Genomic DNA, 19,860 nt, shown 5'->3' with positions numbered 1-19,860 from the left:
TAAGTTCTAGAACATAACCTCCTTCAAATAAAATATCTAGATGCTGACATCATACTTCCAAACATATTTTCTACCTTCTTTTTTTTTTTTCAACTAAACCTCTGAATGAAATTTATACAAACCTGAACATCATCTGCCTTCTAAAGAAAACACCATTCCTCAGTATAAACGCTCTCTAGTCTCACTGAAATACTGTACCAAAAGTGCAGGAGACAGAGTTAGACCTATTGATCAGAAGCCAGGCCAGAAAGATCTAAATATATGAGTTACATTACTTATACTTTGGTTGCGGTCAAAGTACACAGGGTCTCGCATGGGCTCTTTTGGAACACCTAAATAAAAAAAGCCTCTCCTTGTGTTGTAAAGTTCATTAATTTTGCTAAGGCCCCATTTCCCTCCAATTTACACAAACCTGGAGGCTTGGAGCATCGATAAAATTCTGTTTTCTCCTCTGGTTTTCTGCATTATTTAGAAGTTATAACCAAAGCAAAAATATTTGCACTGAGATTCTATTTGAAGTTCCCTACTGCATACAAAACACAACTGCAGTTGATCATTTTAGGACAGAAGAAAAAATAATAATTTCCTAATAATTCATAATTGTTCTAAAAGAAATGAATCATCAGATTTATAAAGTACTATTAGACAGAAGAAATGTAGTACATGCAGAAAAAAGCCACTGCCAAACTTAGTGGTTGACTGTTTAGGTGCTTGTAAGGAAAATATAAATATTGGTGCAGATTTTCCATGCAAATATATGCTAGTCACCTTGATTTCTCTGCCTTAGTTATGCATCTTAACAATAGCATTTTACTGCCTTATTAGAATTTCGCAAGAGAATTTTGCTCTCATCAATGTTTGGATACTGCAGTGAATAGCATGACACATTTCTTAAGGCAGAAAACTTAAAGACTACTCACTGCTAACAACATTTTTAGAGGGAAGTCTTGGCAGGTTTGAGCTTCCTAAGCTTTAGATTTTACTTAAGTCTATTTTTAAAAAATTCCAATCTTAGAACTGAGCTATTTTTCTGCTAGAAAGTCTCAGAGATGTTAAAACTACCTAGAATTTCAACAAATAACAGAAACAGATCAAAATACCCCCAAAACCAACACTTAAAATGTAAATTATTTGAAGCAGTTAAAACAAATATGAGTAAAACCTGTCAGAATATTCTACTAAACTAAGGTTTCATGGACATAATTCTATTTCCCCAGTTGCACATCTCTAAAATGAAATACTGAAGATCTCACTAATTGAAGTTACAAAGAAAAGAATGGGTACAGAAAGTCTTCACTCAAGACTAAATTACAACCAGTTTCTAGCATGATATAAAAATTCTCAAAAATCCATTACATCAATGTATACACCACAGAATAAGCAAAAAATTCAAAACTCCCCTCAGCCTTCTCTCCTCCTTTCCCACTGAAATCTTGTTTTCTTCCCAAGGCTAAATAAATAACTTTCCCCCTCTCTATATAAATGCAAATACTTAAATTCCAAAGCATTGTAAAAACATAAATGTAACTACTTCATCTATTCAATACAGTTTAAATAGTCCTGAAAGACTGAAACTGATTGCAAATTTTTCTTTTTGCAGTCACTTGCCAAGAAATTCTGATTACATACCATTCCACATCACTGAAGTTAAAAGTAATTAATTTTGTTCTTTTTGCCTGTCAAATAAAATGAATAAATGCATTTGTTGGCCCACTCTACAAAAAACCACCGCTTTAATACTAACCACTAGCATGCTCACAACCGCACTGAAGAATACGTCCAACCAGATTCCATTTAGACAAGACTGAAAATAACTTCTAACAGCCAATGCCACCATAGCAAGAAACTAGAATTCCCTGTTGAACCATTAACTTCAGTAAAGCTATTAACCAATTTCTTCAGTTTTACTGTATCCTCATTTACAGTATTCCTAAAAAGTCCTTATGGGAGCACTTCTAGAAGGTGTCCTATGAAAGCACTGCTAGCCGATCCAAGGCAAAGCAAGCAGAGGTGACTGAGCTGACATGAGGCCACCTCAACTCATTCCTTCAGAAGACTATGTAGGATGTCACCGTGCATAAGGCAGCCTAGCCAAGACAGACATTGCTGAACTCAGTAAGCTGAGCAGAACGAAGACAAAAGGATTCAAGATCTGGTAAGCCAATGCTGAAAACAACAGTAGGAAAAGCCAGGCAAAAATAATTTAGATGTTTAGACGTCTTATGGCAAACTCTAACAAAGCCATGGAACTCAAACTACCTTTCACCCAGAAATATTACAACAGAGCAGGAAGATGAGCACATTAGAGATGCATGAGAACGATGATGATTACTCTGTAAACAAGGTGTATCACAGGCATGTTATACTAATGGTGCCAGGATTTATTTGCAGAGCCCCATAAACCCCCATAAACCAAGCCACAGTAGAAGCGGCATTTCAGAAGGAAGATCAGCAAGATACTTAACTTTTCACGTCAAATACACAGTGTTATTTTTATCAGCTAGAGGAACAGATTTTACATGTTGGAGAACTACTTTGATTCTTCTGAATTTTTATATTCTAATGCACACTGTCACAGCTGAAATGAGGGGAAGCACTTAAAATGACAGCTTTTCCCTGAGAGGAAAGAAAAAGAATCACCAGGAAAGTACATTCTACAAAAACTCCTTTGCCTATGGAACATACTATGTTGGCTTCAGATTGCCCAGCTGAACTCAAAGTCTGGGGATTCATTTTCAGAAAGGGATATTGACAAATATTTTCTTGTTGGCTATTCCACAGAAGAGGTACTGCACTCATTTTTATCCTGTCAGTGTTGCCATTGTTCACTGAGAACACACACCAAAGGTGTCTTTAGTGAGAAGTTCTTATTTTTCATAAACATTTATAAATAACTGAAAAGGGGGGTAGCTATAGCTATAGTTATTCTAAAGAATAATGAGTTTAGATAGCAAGAGTATTTAAGCAAGGAGATAAATCTAAAGAATAATGAGTTTAGATAGCAAGAGTATTTTATTACAAGAACTTGCACCATGGGAATCATCGTCAAAGCATTTCTTACATCCTAATATATCAAACTATATGCTGTGGTACCTTAACATCCCTACTTACCTACAATCATATGTAATTCATGCATATCATTAAATATCTAAAGAGCTGTGAGCATAAAATGATCAATAACTTCTATAGTTAATAAAACGTGGGAAAAATCATTACAAGTCGCATCAGGTTGACAGTTCTACTACATTACTAAACTACCTGCTTAATTTCCTATTACTGTAAATAGTAAGCCTGAATCTTTCCTTTCTTCCCACTCCTGTAGTGCCTTAAACCATTACACCAGCTACATTTAGAACTAGATTAACATCCAAAGCAAATGCAAGAAGTGCCTTCATCCTTTACTGTGCACAAGCAAGAAAAATCATGCAAAAACCCCCGTGTTTTTTTAAACACCTGCTCTTAATATCATGTGTGATTTTATGACAACTCATACCAGAACCTGTACTTATTGCAGCTTATAAAACTTCAGAAATAATAAGCTTCCAGCAGGGAGTAAGAAGTTCTTCCAGTTCTCTTCTTACAACATAGATTAAGTTCACAATGCTTGACATCAAGTTAGAATAAAGTATGCACTACATTAACTCCAGAGTTACAGATTTTCCATCGTCATATTCTATGATTTTATTCTTGAGATAACATCTAAATGACACTTCAGAACTGCTTTAGCAGTAAGTTCTTCATCAAACTTAGCCTAACAACCACTACATTACTAATTAGCCTGTCACGACAGATTATCAGACAGTCTTTTGGTTCTTAAAGCACATTTCACCATTATTTTGCCTGCATCAAACTTACAGATAAACCTGCATTTCTCAGGAACAATTCTCTGGGAGTAATTTTATGATTAAAGTTGTGAAATATGGCAGAAATAGACTTTCCATCAAGCTAATATGAACACCATTAATTCTAACTCCTTAAATGGAGGATTAGAGTCTCTTAATTATAACCTCAGCAGTCCAGTGTCTTGAAGGTTTTTTCTTTTGATAAATTCCAATATTATGTTCCTTATTTGGACACACTGCCAAAGGTTCCCAGACTTGATTGTGAAAATCCACACCGACTTGTGTCACCACTGATTAGTATCCCTTCCTTTTGAAATAGTCTTAAACATGGTAAAAAGAGGGTTCAGAAAACAAAAAATATTTGGGATTCATCCAGAGATTTGGACTCTTTGAGGATGACAATGGCTTACCTCCTCAAATCTCTGGGCACCTTAAAGCATTCTTTAATAATATTAGTTTAACAGTAGTCTTAAACAACATTCTTTTGCCAATCACACCTAAAGAAGAGGTGCATCCCTCAAAAATCTCTGTACAAAGTTGACACTAAATGGTAAGCTGTTATGGATGACCAGGTTCCACAGCAGGAGCATGCTAACAAGACTAGCCAAATGCTGATGACTGCAGACAAACTGAGAAATTTCTCCTTCTGAACTTAGAGATACTTATGCTCCTCAAAACAATGGAAAACAATTTAGTTCCAGATGTATTCTCTGTAATCCATCCTCCTAAATGGTTCCAAAATCATTTCCAACTATTACACAGTACTGATTAGCTGTCCAGTAGGCAAGAATGTACAGCTATCACAGAAGTACTATCAACTACACCAATGTCCAAATTCATATGAAATTAAGAACAGCTTTTGACTGCCTTCACGCTTCAGGAATCTGATTTCCAAAAGAAAACTCTCTTGCTGGGCAAGAACAAAGGCAGAGCACTCAACTTTCATTCTGAGAAAAGAATTGAAAAATAACACTACTGCTTGACAACTTTTGGAAGTTTCCCGAGAACATGAGAGCTTACTTTACAGCTGACGTTATCTTATGAAGCCTGCCAAGAAGTTCATCCAGATAATAGCACATTCCCAAAAGGCCTTGGGGAAGAAGGGCCCAGGGACACTTTCTGGGAGATCATTCCCGTCTCCCTGGCAGAAATTCAGTTAAGTGATGGATAAAGGCAGCAGGCTCCTGAAAGTAGGCTGCCACCACCTGAACAGCCTGCTGCTCCTTTGGTCTCCCTCAGGACACCATGAAAGGGGCCAACGGAAAGAGGCTGTGTTTACTGGTGAAAATTAGCCCATTGCCCACTATCTGCTTTTCCAAGAACAATTTGGGATTGAGTGGCGATTTCCCTGTGCTCATACAGTTTACAGAACAATACTTTTGAAAAATACCTACTGGTGATCATACTAGGCAAGCGCAGTAGGTAAGGTGTTGGCATCCTCTGCACCTAGAAAACAGCAAATAACCCACCGAAGTAACAGCTGGGTGCTACTACCCTGCATTATGAAACTCACAGTGCTGACAAGCACGTCTATCAGGCTTAGTTCTATAGAAACCCACTCAAGCAGTCTGATCTTCACTGCTAGATAGTGGTCTTCAGAAGTAAAAAAGTGAACGTTTGCCTTCAATTTGAACTTCAGCTATCACTTTTTAATCTTATTAGTTCAAATCATTCTCACAGATAATATTATCAATGTTTCAGTCCTCTAATGGTCCATGGAAAATGGGCAAGCAGTGCAATCTCTTCCTCATTTTCAACTGCCAAATTATACTAGAAGACAGCAAAACAATTAGAAAAAAGTAATCACTACTTTTCAAAATAAGTCATTGTCAACTTTGTCACCAAGAAAATTATAAATTGAAGGGCAGTCTTCAGCAGAAAAGTGTTCTTAACTGTTCAAAACACAAAAAAAAGCAAGCTATGCTGTATTAAGATGCAACAGACTAAGAATTGCTGATAACATACATACATAAGTTGTGTCACAGTCCTTCCTTTATGCTCTAACCCTTCCCCCCAAAAAGATACATACTTTTCAAACAGTTTTGAGTTGTTTTTTTAGAGCTGGAAGAATTAAATTGGAGCCTGGACTTCTAAAGTTGGATAAACATTAAGAAAGAAACAATGTATTTGTAGTTGAAAGCTACAGCAAGTATAAGGCTACTAAAGAAATTTGTTCCAAGAAACATACAGTGTTACACTGCTGTAAGAAAATAACCTAGGGTGGGGGCGGGGGTTACTTATCCAAACATGAGAAAAAGTCCCTTTATATTATGCTGTTCCCCAGACAAAGCTTTTATCACTCAAAGTACAACAGGCATCAGCAGCAGGTAGGAGACAAACCGTATTACACGATCATAAGTCAGATGTGCAAAACGAATTTTTAACCGCCTATATGGTGTTTTACCTTCAGTTTGGACACATCGGCACTCAGCATAATTTTTGTCAAGTAAAAGCCAGACATTTCCTCTCCATCTAGTTTGGCCTTGGAACAAGCAAGGTAGGGATGAAACCTGATCACAGCACGTCAGGTTTCACTTGAAAGGGAAAAAGAAAGCTCCCACAGGAATTCACTTTAAAGCACTGAATACAAAGCGCTTTGACAATTTTCTCGTGCCTGTCTGTGAAGCAATGGTAGATGGTGCTTTTTACTTTTCATCCTGTCAGCAACCCTCCAGCATAAGCATTTCTCACTACTTGTTTTGCTGTGCTGCAACGTTACTTCTGCTAGGCAGGCCAGCCTGTTTCCCACACGCACGCCCCCCCGTGCTCGCCCCCCTCCCTCGCAGCCCCACGAAGCCAGGCGGGGCCCGCAGCAGCCCCCGCCACCCCGGTGCTGTCACCGACCAGGCCGCAGCCACCGCTGCCAGGAGGCGCCCCCGGCCCGGCCGCTCCCCGCCGCACCGTGACGGCCGGCCCGCCCGGCCCGCCTGCTCGCCGCCGCTGCCCCCGGCTCCTCGCCACACGCCAGGCCGGGAGGGCGCCGGCCAGCCCAGCAGCAGCAGCGGGCTGGGGGGGGGGGAGCGGGCCGGCAGCCCGCGGGGGGGCGGAGGCGGGAGCGGGGTCGGAGGGAGGGCCGGCCGCGGGGTTACCTCAGGGGAGGCCGGGGCGCCGCGGCAGCCACTCACCCACATCCTGGTCGAAGGGGTTGGTGGCGAAGAGCGGCATCGCGGGGCGCGGGGGCGCGGCGCGGCCACCCCTCCCCTCCCGGCAGCGCGGCGGCGGAGCGAGAAGCCCTCGGCGGCAGCGGCGGCTCCTCCTCCCGCCCGGGGTACCTCCGCCGCCGCCTCCTCCCAGGGCCGGGGAGCCAGCCCGCCGCGCGCGGCATGCTGGGAAGCCGGGGCTGGCCCCGCCGCCGCCTGACGGCCCGCACCCCGCGGCCCCGCCGCCCGCCCCAGCCCCCGGACCGCCCCGCGGCGGCGGCAGCGGCGCAGCGCCCGGGGAGCGGGGCCCGGCGGCGGGAAGGCCCCTCAGGCTCTTTCCGCAGGCCCCCGCCGGGCTCCGCCGGGGGGTGGGCGGCCTGGCCTCGCCTGCCGCCCGGCTCCCCGGAGGCATCGGCACCGCCCCTGCTGCCCCCCGGGTCGGCCCCAGTCGGCCCCGCCGCCCCGGGCCAGGCAGCTTAGGGCCGGCCCAAGGCGGGGGTTTATTTTATTTAGCTCTGCTGAGCTCTTTCGTGCCTCCCTAGTTAGTAGGTGAGTCGGCTTTGTGCCCAGACACATTCGCTCCCTATAGAAAATTTTCAGAGCTTGCTTATACATCGGGCTGACTGAGTCTTTTCATTGTTACTGCTATCACGCTTCTGTGGCCTGACAGCGAAGGTGCAGGGTGGTGGTTATAGCGGTGTCTCTCGCAGCACGGCATGGGAGCCTGACCACTTCTCCACGGTTAGATCCTGTTGAGATCAGTAGCTATCAGTTGTTCACAGGGCCTCGAATATCCCATGGCCTTCAGCTGCGCAGTCGTATCTTGCTGCTTCACGTTGTATGAGTATCTTGTTGGCTTCGATGGGATGTATCCCACGATAACAATTTGACTCACAGGATATGACACGTTCTGCGTATTCCTGCTGTCACATAAAACTCAAGTCATTATCCTTAAGAACTTTTAGTACTGTTTTAATTACTCTGAACTAGTCGGATTGCAAATTAAACAAAAAAGGGCACATGCACAGACGTCAGGGAAGAGTCATAGGCATCTAAAAGAGCAATATGGGCACATCACAAGAGCACAAACAAGAAACGAAAAAGATACTACTACTGTCTGCAGTGCAGAAACACTAGGTGCAATCAATAGCACTAACCGTGCTCAATAATGAATGTGATTGCATGCATTAGACAGACTTCTGACACATCAAATGAAAACTGCACACCAAGCCTCTCCCCACAGGGATTTACACTCATTAGGCACTTCCTTATTTTACTAAAATTTTTTCCAGAGACTTGAGTTTTGCTTCTTTCCCTATCCACAACAACTGTTCTCAGCAGCTGATGCAGGTCAGCATTGATCTACTGCTTAAGACTGACTACTTTTAAGGAACTGCATGTTTTCTTTGGATTCTGCCTCAATTCAATGACATCTGCTAGGTATTCTCAAAGGATGCTTTACCTCCTCGCCATTCATCATCCCCCATTATGTTCACAAAAGGCATATGGTGGATGTTCTCGGAGCCTGTTTTATCCCCTCCTTTTTCATCCCTTCCCTCTGATGGGTTTCAAAATGAATTGTAAGAATCCTTTCAAAACAGGCAGAGCTTTTGTGCAATAGTCCTGCAATAAGAGCAAACACAAGAGATGTGAGGAACTGGGGTTTTAGACTGTCTTCAGCCTGAAAGGATTCCGACCCAACCTTACTTCCCAGGCAACACCCTGCTCAACATTTTGAAAAAGGTAATCTATACTCCGGGGGCGTCTTAAGGCTCTGTAGTCATGGCTCATGTTTTGTTTCTGTAACAGTTTTTTTTCTGTTGAACACAGTGTGAAGTACAACAGTCCTCTGAATGCTTTGTGTTACATTGTATCTCCCTCTTTTCCCTGTCCCATGGCTCTGGCATTTTTCCATGGCACAGCAACGGGTGGTGGTTGGAGCACTCTTCCACAAAGCCTGGGGTTTGCCCTCTCAGGCACAGATGGCTGCGGAAACCAGCTTTTCCACCTTATGTGTGAGTAGTATAATGAGTATGCTATTAAAAAAAGGTGTGTTAAGCTTCCTTTGTTGGACATAGTTCAAAATGTGTGTATTATTTCCCACTGCATTTGAAATGGGACTCATGCTGCCTAAGTTAGCTATCTAAAAGTAAGGAATCTAGTTCAAAGGTACAGTCTCAAATTGCATCTAATTTCAGGGTAACTACAGCTGATAGAGAATGTAGCAACACTGCACTCCCTGTGCCCACAACTATGTGCTGCAACCACATTTCTTGTCTTAGATTTGGAATCTGATCCAATTCATTTGTGGCTGCACAATCAGCTGACCCAGCTGAAAACTACCACGCTGCACAAAGTTCCCTGTTGGATCATGTCACTCATCTGACTCACCTTGCAATTAGATCCCAGGCAAGGGAAGAGGTGGGAAGGCAGGGCTGGGGACTGTACTTCACCAGACTGGGTCAAGAAAAACAGGCACGTCCAAGGGATTATTCAGCTGTTCTATTTCAGACCTCCTTCCGAAGATGGCCTCCGCAACAGTCTGACTCTATGGATTTCACAGAGGAGCTTATCCGCCCAACAGTTCTCTGACTTAGGACTTGTCTCCAGATAGCCTTATAGCAAGTTTTAGGTAGGGTGTTTTTAAAAAATATGTGCTACTTTTGTCCAAAGTAAACAGTCTCAGATGACGGGTACGGACATTTCTTCTTTCTTTGCGCACTTCATTTTTTTACACAGTACTGTTGTTCAGATACTACTAAGTGATAAAGGCATGTATTCAGTTAATTGCCAGTGCAACTTGCTTCCTGGATTTTAAAGATGTGACATACTTCTGAATTTGCTTAAGTAACTGTTTAATTTTGTTGTTTGTTTATATAATTTATTACTTATTTTTTAAATTATGACAAGGGTTTATCCATACCAAGATTAGTTCCGGATTCTGATGATATACAGTGTCATTTACCTATAGTCTTCCGGTAGGAAAGGGTACTTAGGAACCCTTAGGTTCCCTTAGTGTTCCCTTAGGAACACTTAGGAACAGCAACTTATAAATGACAATCTGCTGGAGAAGTTTTAATATTTTTTACAATCACTCAACTGACACACATCTGCATTAGACAAGCATATTTTTTAGAGGAAGACAAAAACATTATGGCCATGGAGGGGAAGTCCACTGCAGATCCAGTTTACTGGAGGAGTATTATACCTGGCATTCCCATTTATTTTAGCACATATTAGTTTGCTAGCTGCTGCACTGTAAAGATAAGGTGTACAATTCCAGAAAAAGGTCAGGCCAGTACACTTTTAGCAAGGAGACAGATATGAAGACCAATGGTTGTCTCAGCGATCAGTCACACTGACCTCTATTTTAACTGCATTTTCATTATAGTCCACTGTGTACTTTGCTTTCAGAACTGGAAGCTGGGCAGAAAAGAAAATCAAAGGAAAAGAGGAAGGTTCAGAATAGAGAAAGTGCCAGCAGTCCATTTAATCACAGCTTTTGTCTTTGACAGGGCAAGTACAAGATGTTTTGGATGGCATACAAGATGCTGTAATGCATAACAATACAATGATAAGATGATTAAGACAAAACTTATCCCAGTCACGGGCCACATGTAAATGTTCTAAGTACTGGACTACAGTGATTGACTCCCTATCTATACTTCTATTGTACATGTCCTAATACTTTGCAAGCATCCAGGTTGCATGGCTTACTTATGGTATTCTTATCTATTTCTTTATACAAAGAGAATATATGAAACATATCAATACAGTAAGCCTGGTGTCCCCTGTTATACAAGAATTCAGGATAAAATTATGTAATTGTCTTTTTTGGCCTTAATATTTATGAATTATGCAAGTAGGACTATACAAAGCGTATAGCTGGAGTTGCCTCAAATCCATGTAACTTTAGAACTGGGCAAGTATTCAAATAATAAACTTTATGAAATAATTCAGTTTGCCCTGCCCACGTTAAAAATTGTAACATTGTCTTCTCAGTCTTTCTGTATTCAAAGCAGTGCTTGCAAACCAGCTCACATGAAGTAATATTTCATATGTTTATGCTGCAGTTTTGTTAAATGATTTTGGATAATGAGTTCACCAAAGCCAAACACAAAAATATGTTTATACTATTTGCTTTAGTAAGCTTATAGTGATATATTGTGATATACCCATAAGAAGCAGATAATCTGGGAGCTGCTGGGACCTCTGCGTGCCTGGGCTTCCCTGGGGATGCTGGCAGGAGCATCACTCTGTGCCAGCTTCCTGACACCGCCATGGAGAACCACTTGTCCCAGTGCTTTTTTTGGCACAAACACTTGTTCTCAGTGTGGCCAAACTGACTACACCCAATATGGTCACTTTTTCTTGCTGATAACTCAGACCAGTTTTCAACCAATGATGAGGTTAAAATTAATCTCTTCGTTCTCTACCACTCTTCTAAGAAGGAAAATAGAAATACTTCCACTGACCATAATGGGAGTTAGATTGGAACATTACTCCCTTGATAAAGAGCCCTTTTTAACTCAAGTCCTTGAAGTCAAACTAAATAACAAGCAAAGACTGTGTGTGCTCTGAAACTAATAATGGAAGCAGTCTCCTCTATAGAGACTGTAGTGTCACGCAAGCAAGTTAGGATTGAAATACACTGAGAATTAGAAGGTATTTTTAATATTATTGAAGTGTGTTTTGGGAAACCCTGTGAAAAATCTGCCTGATATCTCTTGGCAAGGCAGCAAAGCTTCTTTATTTAAGAAAAATATTACAATTATTGTATAATATAGGGAAGGGAATTTAAGAATATCTTACTTATGCTAACAGTTAATTTTCAACATGTACGTTATTTTACTTGCATGAGCAGTATCATTGAAGCTAATGGTACTAATTTTAAGTTTTGAGCGTTTTATATGTGTATCTATATAATTAGAACATTAGAGTGGAGTTAGCTTCTTGATACAGCCAGTCTGTGTAGTGTGCAAAGGTGCTGACTGCACAGATTACAGTCAGTGGGACTGATCTATACATAAATCTATCCAAGCCTAGCAATGCAACAAAATGTCAGGATAGTTAAACAGTGATACAGTCTAAAATATGCCATAAAGACAATAATTATAGTACAGAGTCCAATTAGTCTATTATAGCAAAAAGTACACTAAGTTTGGATACACCAAACTCAGATGAGCAGGATAGTCCTCTCCCTTTAACATGTGTGTGTCCTTCAACATTGCAGTTTGGGCTATAGTTCTGCTTCTGAAGAGGATTAAATAGAACAATACATAAGGGCATCGCAAACTGGTGCTTTTCAGAACATAAAATAAATATACCAGTGCTTTTCAGATATATAGAATCAATAGTTTTCGTACAAAGACTTCTAAACGTTCACACCAGAATTTTTGTATTTTTATAACAGAAATATAAACTTCCATTTCAGCCTCTGTTCATGACGCCTGTTTTCCTTCACTGGCTATTGAACTGTAGGCTTAATACGAATCATTTATCTTGCAGTAGCAGTGCAAAACTCCAACTGCTTCAGATGTGCCAAACACAAAGACATCTTCTAGGTCTTCCCACAAGGCTTATGCAATCCGTTCTACACCATGTCTTTTGAAAGCATCTTCTCTCCTATTCCTAGAGTAGTATAAACATATAATAGATATACACACCTGGATGAATGCACAAAAAGTACATAAGCACTGTGTTGTTCAATTTAGACATAGCTAAATTCTGTTTACTTGCATTTATCATTGAATACCTCACTGATTACTACATACCATAAACCTAAAACAGTGTGCAAGTACTATATATAAGTCTGTTGTCTAAACACTTTGTTCTTGCAAAGTGTGTTGGGAACATTAAGTGAAGACAGGGCAGAAGGATAAGCAGAATTTCAGCTGGTAATTTTTTTAACAAATTCTCCTTCCTCAGGATTTCAAGTTATCATCTGGCGTTTAACTATTCTGAAATACACAGGTAATCTCATGATCTGCAGGGCTGATACTAAGTAATTCTTGTAGCATTTTGTGGTAGATGACCTTGCCCTGTGACAGAGGAGCTGATAAGTCATTATGTTATTTTCAGAGCACTACAACTTTTCATTTCATAGAATTGTTCCCATATTGGATAGGTAAATTCTGTAACAAAAAAAAAAATAAATCATTATAGAACACTGCATGAGAAAATCATTCTCATAAAAGCTTCACCGTGTATTCTGGAAATAGATTGGAAATAAAACCCATTCAGCTTTATAAGGTATTGAATATCTACTTGTGCAATAGGAACCTGGAAGATAAATATATACTGATAATATCAATCATGAAGAAGGCCAGAAAAACCTTTCATTTTTTGTAATAACAGTATAGGAATGTTGATGGTTTGGAACTAGAGCGAATAAAGGAGAACCGCCTGTGAAGGCTGAGAATGAATACGAAACATAATGATGCACTCACGCACAATAAAAAAGACCTTGATCTGACTATCTTAAAATTTATTAGGAAGTTTGATTTCAGACTGTACCTGAATAACAGCAAAGTTGAGCTAAATTGATAAGCCAGTCATAACTGATTTAAAAAGCTGATTTAGATAATCCAATTAATGTATAAGCCTGTTCAGTTCTATTGATTACATTTTTGTATGTAGACAAAATCTGTCTTAGGAATCATTTTGAGATTTTTTGGGCCAAAAGGTGCTAGCCAAAGTTGAACTATTAGATGAGACAATTTTGCCACTGTAAAAGTACAGTATTTCTAATTAAGCACAGATACTGTACTTAATGCTTTGAAAATAGCTGACATTTTAACAAATTTAAATAAAGGATCTTATAGTGATTCAGAAAATACAGACTAGTAAATCACAAATATATACATGGTAAATTGACAGAAATCATGATTAAAAGAATAACAGTAGAAAACTTATGAAAAGGAAATTATGTTTCAACTAATTTATTGCAATTCCTGGGACATGTAATTACAAAAACAGATTAAAAAAAATTGTTAACACAACAAACACATTTTGAAAATGCTGCTGAAAAATCGTCACGTAGGAACTACCAAGGATATGAAGTAGTTACAGATTACAAAACAAAATATCTCCATGGATCAAAACATGGGAAACAGAAACAAAGAGCAAGTTTTGTTTATTATGGCAAAAAGAAATCAGTGGGGTGTTTATGCAAGTTCTGTAATAAGTTTTGTGCTTAATACATTCAGAAATGGTTGGGAAACACAGACAAGTGTGGAATGGCAAAACTTGCAGAGACACAAAATGTTTAGTTTATTCAAATCCAAAAAGGATTATGAGGATATTCAGAAATTTCTCATCAATTAGATGAATGGGTAGTGTGATAGCAAGAGAAATTGTATGCTTATAAATAAAACCCACAAAATTAGAGCAAAAACATTGAGCTACTTATCCAAACATCGAGCTACTTATCCTCACTAATAAGTTCTTAATTGACTAAATCAACTCAAGTCAAACCTGGTCATCATTACAGATAATTTGTGTATCCAAAATCAGTAACTTTGAGCAAATAAATAGTGGGAAGGAAAACAATACAGAATTCTAATGAGAATATATCAACCATTGCTTATCAAATTTCAAAAGATTCTGTGCAAAAGCATGGAAAACTTCCAAGGAGCAATTTAAATATGGAAAATGTTTACTTCAGAAAGCAAATAGGATCTGTTCCCTCAAATATGCTGTGGAAAGACCTCAAGAGAGAAATGGCAAACGATAACTAAAAGTATTAAAAAATCACAACTAATATTAAGAATTGGGATCAGGTCATGCCTTCTTCTGTGTATCATAATTTAAAATTAGAAAGCCTTCATCAGTTAATGAAGTCATAAGTTGGCAAATTCAAATGAGACAAAAAACATTTTTCACGTAGTATGTGGTTAATTTGTAACAGCCAGGAAGGTAGGAAGGTTTGAGGAAAGAACTGAAATTTTGGGGAAAAGAAGGTATAAGTAAGGCAGCAGAAATACCCAGAATTAAAACAGTAAATGTAGAAAATATTTTGGAAAGCTACAGAATTTAAATCAACTTATAACTGTTACATTAAGATGAAATTTAGGCTCTGATTATCCCATATTTGCCCACTACACAGTTTCTTGCACTTTCCTCTGAAGCATAAGGTTGGCAAAAACTTCTGAATTGGGTTGTTTAATCCTGTGTGTAAATTCTTCTATCTGTATTTTTTAACTATAGGATTCCCACATTGGGTTATATTTATGACTACTTGAACACAGAAAGTGCCTGTTCATATATAATATGGCTACTTACTATAATCTTACTAGCACATACATTGTGCTATTTTGCCAGCTACTCATTTTGCCTGCACGTTATACATTTGGTGTTGCCAATGGGCATGTATTTTGAGGCTGAAAGCTGAACATCTGCTTGTGTGCTTCAGTGAGGAGAGGGAGAGAGACCGAGTTTTTATATGGTACACCTAGTAATCTTTTATCTGAAGGCCTGGGAACTGAGACCACCTGGGTGTTTTAAACATCACGGTGACCTATGACGTCCTAAAGGAGGTAGACTTGGACTCTTGAAATCTTTTAGGACCGACAAAAGTAGCATTTCAAGGATATAGCCTGACGTACATTTGGAATTCTTCTGTCTGTATATGGCTGTGTTCAAGGAGTTTGGACTGAGTGCCCACGGTCACCATGCTTAGCTGTGGAAATGAGGAGCCTGAGGCTACATGTACGCTGCCCAGAGTAGTGAACGGCCTCCCGGGGCTGGCACAGACTGAGCCAGGTGTCAGGGTGGCAGATGCAGCCCACACCTCTGTAGGGCCATGTCACACCAGCATACCTCAGGCTGAGGCTGCTCCGTCGTCCAGAGCAGAGTCAGAGAATCATAGAATCATAGAATCATTAAGGTTGGAAAAGACCTTTAAGATCATCAAGTCCAACCATAAACCTACTACTGCCAAGTCCACCACTAAACCATGTCCCTAAGCACCACATCTACACGTCTTTTAAATACCTCCAGGGATGGAGACTCAACCACTTCCCTGGGCAGCCTGTTCCAGTGCCTGACTGCTCTTTCAGTGAAGAAGTTTTTCCTAATATCCAATCTAAACCTCCCCTGGCGCAACTTGAGGCCATTTCCTCTTGTCCTATCGCTTGTTACTTAGGAGAAAAGACCGACCCCCACCTGGCTACAACCTCCTTTCAGGTACTTGTAGAGAGCAATAAGGTCTCCCCTCAGCCTCCTTTTCTCCAGACTAAACAACCCCAGCTCCCTCAGCTGCTCCTCATAAGACTTGTGCTCTAGACCCTTCACCAGCTTCGTTGCCCTTCTTTGGACATGCTCCAGCACCTCAATGTCCTTCTTGTAGTGAGGGGCCCAAAACTGAACACAGTACTCGAGGAGTACTCGCCAGTGCCAAGTACAGGGGCACTATCACCTCCCTGGTCCTGCTGGCCACACTATTCCTGATACAAGCCAGGATGCCATTGGCCCTCTTGGCCACCTGGGCACACTGCTGGCTCATGTTCAGCTGGCTGTCAACCAACACCCCCAGCTCCTTTTCTGCCAGGCAGCTCTCCAGCCACTCCTCCCCCAGCCTGTAGTGTTGCATGGGGTTGTTGTGACGGGACCCCCAGCAGCGCTCCCTGTGCTGGCTTTGCTTCCCTGTCTGTGTGCGCAGGGAGCAGGCCGACAGTTTAAGGTAACATGAATATTCACGTGTCATCCTTCAGTCTGCCCGCTGGCTTCTCTTCAGGCCCTAGAAGAAACTGTCCCCCCTTGTCAGGTGTGGGCTTTAGTCTTCCTTGTGCATCGAGGGTGGTATTTATTGAGACCTACCAGACTGGAAGGTGTCCTCTCCCCGCGGTCACCCCGGCAGTGGCTGTTGGGCCTCTGAGGTGGGACCCTCGGGGGCGTACTCCCGCCCGTGGGTCTCAGACCAGACTCCCAGACGTTCAGCCTCAGACACACGTTTCTGTGTTTTATCTCCTGTCACGTTTGTGGGGGCGGGCTGTGCCCCACGCTTCGGCCTGACCGCCACGGACGAGGCTGGAGACGCGATACCGACCCACAGGGCGCTCCCCCGGGCGGGAGGGGACAGCGCGGTGATGCCCGGGGGCCGGGTGTGTGGGCTGGGGCCCGGCCCGCCCGGGGACCCCGGTCAGGGCCGCCGCCAGCCTCGCCCGCCCCGCCCGGGGGCCGCGGCCCTGCCCCCCCGGGGGCCGCTCCGCACCGCCCCCGGAGGGCCTGGCGTGGCCCGGGGAGCCCCTGCGGGGAGGAGGGAGGAGCGCGCAGCGCCATGTGAGCAGCTGGCGGCGGGCAGCGGCCCTCGGGAAGACAGATGGGGTGAGAGACAGCGCGCGGTCCGGCTGTCACCGCGGCCGCAGCCCCGCCGCGGAGGGAGCCCCTCCTCCCCGCGGGTGTGCGCCTCTCGCTCCCTGGCCGGGGAACCATGGCGTCCAGCGAGGAAGACGGGGGCGGCAACGGCGCGGTGGAGGAGAAGGAGAACGGCAAGAAGAGGAGGCTGGGCGCCCTGGCCACGGCCTGGCTCATCTTCTACAACGTCGCCATGACCGCGGGGTAAGCGGGCGCGGGCACGCCGGGGGCCGGCAGCGCGGCGCCTCAGCGGGGCGCGGAGCGGCACCGCGGGGCGGCAGCGCGGAGCGGCGGGAGCTGGGGGCAGCTCGGCCCAGGCGAGGCGAGGCGGGGTCCCGGGGACCCAGGGACCCGGCGGGCCGGCGTAGCCGTGGGGCAGCGGGGTGCGAGGGCCCGGGGCGCAGGGCAGCCGCCGGCAGCGGGGCTAGCCCTTGCCTGCCGGGCATTGCCTAATACGGTGCAGCGCTGCCAGCCGCCGGCGCGTCACCCCGAGCCCGCCGCAGAGGTTAAGTATAGCCGGGACAGGAATGCCGGGCGGGGGTGCGCGCAGGCCGCGTCCCTCGGCACAGCCGCCGCCCGCCTCCGGGCCAGCCCCCGCGCCCCGCCGGGAGGGGGCTGCCGGCCGGCCGCGGGGAGGCGAAAGCGCCCCTCGCTGCCGCCGGGGGCGGCGGCCTCGGGCGCTGCGGGGGCGCTGGGGGCTCGGGGCGAGCTCTGCCCGGGCGGCGGTTCCCGGGCTCCGTGCGCTCCCGCCCCGGGTTACTCGCCCAGGTCCGAGACCCCAGGCTTCCCGCGAGGGAGGAATTTCCAAAGCCGAGCGTGGTCCTCAGCGCCAGTTTAGTGATGAGCAGGGGGTGGGTGGAGGGGGCGAGAGCGGTAATAACCCAAGGGGCTCGTTCCAGCTAGTGCTCCGTACTGCCGTGCTTCGCTTTGAGGAAAGCGGGTATTTATTTTGAATAACAGATCATAAGAGCACTCAGGTTTATGTTGTTAGTGCTTGAAGCACATATTTTCACTTCTTGAAAATTTGTCCTGTTCACTAACTCTTGGGGGGAAAAAAAAAAAACCAAACTCTCCACATGCTTAAAAGGAAACTAAGAACGAACAATTCCATAACTTCCAGGCTGACATTCATCATGAGAACAATTTTACCTTGATTACCAGTGGGTGAGCTCTCTGCCATTTCAATCCCGTAGAGCAAAACTGATACGCTGGAGTTGAAGCAGGAGTTGAAGCACTGATGCAGAAAGCCAGGAATATGACTGTAGTGGCTTTTTTCTCAGTAGTGTCTGTGAATCTTGAACACGTATTCAAGTCCGTTCACATATTGCAGCAGCAACTTTTGAAAAGTGCTTTTACTCAGTGTAATTTTTTTCTAGCTGGCAGATTAATGTTACCTCATTGAATTCCCAGCCTCGTGCTCCATGTGTGAATTTGCTAATGAACGCTGACTCTTGCCACTGACTTTTATATGTCTGTAGAAGATTATCGAACCATATTAGTTTTGACCTTAGGTGCTGATTCAGTATCTCCCACTTCCTTCTCGCTCATCTTCCATTAACATCAAAAGGGATTAAGACATGGAAAACTGCATATTTTATGTGGAAACAGAGAAATAAGAGATAGAAACAAATTCTTATAATCTTTTATGGGTACAAATTAAGATAAAAATAAACATTTGAAATAGAGCAATGCTTAACAGGGGCACTACACGAGATAAATAAGTAACAAGAACAGTGTATTTGTCCATTTGTCCAGACAGTGCAATATAGGACAGTGTTTCTAGAATTTTAACAAACTAATACATAATTGCTTTCTAATAAAAATTCTAACCATTCTAATAAAAAAATGCAGCTTATCTTTCTTTCTAACAAAGGTTTAAGGGACTAAAATGACATATCAGTACCCAATCCTACTGAAAGTACCACCTGGAAATGCTACATTTATTACCAAAGTGTTTTCCATTTCCTGGTGATTTGCAATACTCAGTACAAGGGCTTTCCTGAGATCCAAAGTCAAAGCCACTGACAATAAATTGATCTACAAAAATTCATGTCCAAATAAAAGTGTATTTAAGAAAAATATTTGCAGTCGTTGCTCCTGAATGCAGTCCAAGATTACTTCTCTCTGCAACCCTTTTGTTACAGAATGAGGTGCAGAAAATGCCTTGTTAGATTAGATGCGTTCTGACTTCTCAGGCTAGGGCGAGGACGGAGCTGTTGCGGTCACCATTCGTGCTGGCAGCTGGATGTAAATTCACTGTCACCTTCCTCTTGTCAAACACTTCACTATAAAACAGAGCATCTTTACTGTGAAGGACTACCAGTGATATTCCAGTAATTCTTCGTTTCCACAGTGGTGGGAGACAACCTCAAATTAATGTGCTCAGATTTAAAATCCGTTGTAAAATCTAAGTAATACTTGTGGGGGCAAATTTTGGAGCACTGGCAGATCAGATTCATGGGCTTAAAAGTAGAAGGGGTCAAGGAGGGGAATCATTCCTAGTGTGTGAGGAAGCCTGGCTA

The 19,860-nt window shown here is 43.2% G+C and overlaps 2 protein-coding genes and 1 long non-coding RNA gene across 8 annotated transcripts in view; 1 reads left to right on the top strand and 2 right to left on the bottom strand.

The window, feature by feature from the left end:
- Positions 1-7,151, bottom strand: part of STAM (signal transducing adaptor molecule) — a 37,065-nt gene extending 29,914 nt beyond the window's left edge. The window contains exon 1 of one of the 3 annotated variants that reach the window (XM_087776022.1): positions 6,968-7,151. In XM_087776022.1, coding sequence (XP_087632148.1) covers positions 6,968-7,007 — 40 coding nt within the window. In that variant the 5' untranslated portion in view covers positions 7,008-7,151. Of the gene's footprint in view, positions 1-6,246; positions 6,453-6,931 lie in introns of those variants that run through there. The other 2 variants (XM_087776023.1, XM_087776029.1) reach the window with 2 other exon arrangements.
- A 3,301-nt stretch (positions 7,152-10,452) lies between these two features.
- On the bottom strand, positions 10,453-17,141 carry LOC148057652 (uncharacterized). The gene is made up of 2 exons (XR_015705230.1): positions 16,802-17,141; positions 10,453-12,613 (listed from the first exon to the last, which is right to left on the bottom strand). It is a non-coding gene; the product is annotated as an uncharacterized LOC148057652 (long non-coding RNA).
- A 91-nt stretch (positions 17,142-17,232) lies between these two features.
- Positions 17,233-19,860, top strand: part of HACD1 (3-hydroxyacyl-CoA dehydratase 1) — a 39,633-nt gene continuing 37,005 nt past the window's right edge. For 3 of the 4 annotated variants that reach the window (XR_015708486.1, XM_087775996.1, XM_087775987.1), the window contains exon 1: positions 17,234-17,542. Coding sequence is in view for 3 of the 4 variants with exons in the window: in XM_087775996.1 (XP_087632122.1) it covers positions 17,415-17,542 (128 nt within the window). In the remaining variant the exon portion in view is untranslated. Of the gene's footprint in view, positions 17,543-19,860 lie in introns of all 4 variants that reach the window. The other variant, XM_087776009.1, reaches the window with a different exon arrangement.

Source organism: Nipponia nippon, unplaced genomic scaffold (genome assembly GCF_047370975.1).
Source record: "Nipponia nippon isolate SJK-2023a ecotype South Korea unplaced genomic scaffold, ASM4737097v1 scaffold_1, whole genome shotgun sequence".
NCBI lineage: Eukaryota > Metazoa > Chordata > Aves > Pelecaniformes > Threskiornithidae > Nipponia > Nipponia nippon.
Note: the sequence above shows the minus strand (reverse complement) of the source record. Positions and strands in the feature narration are given on the sequence as shown.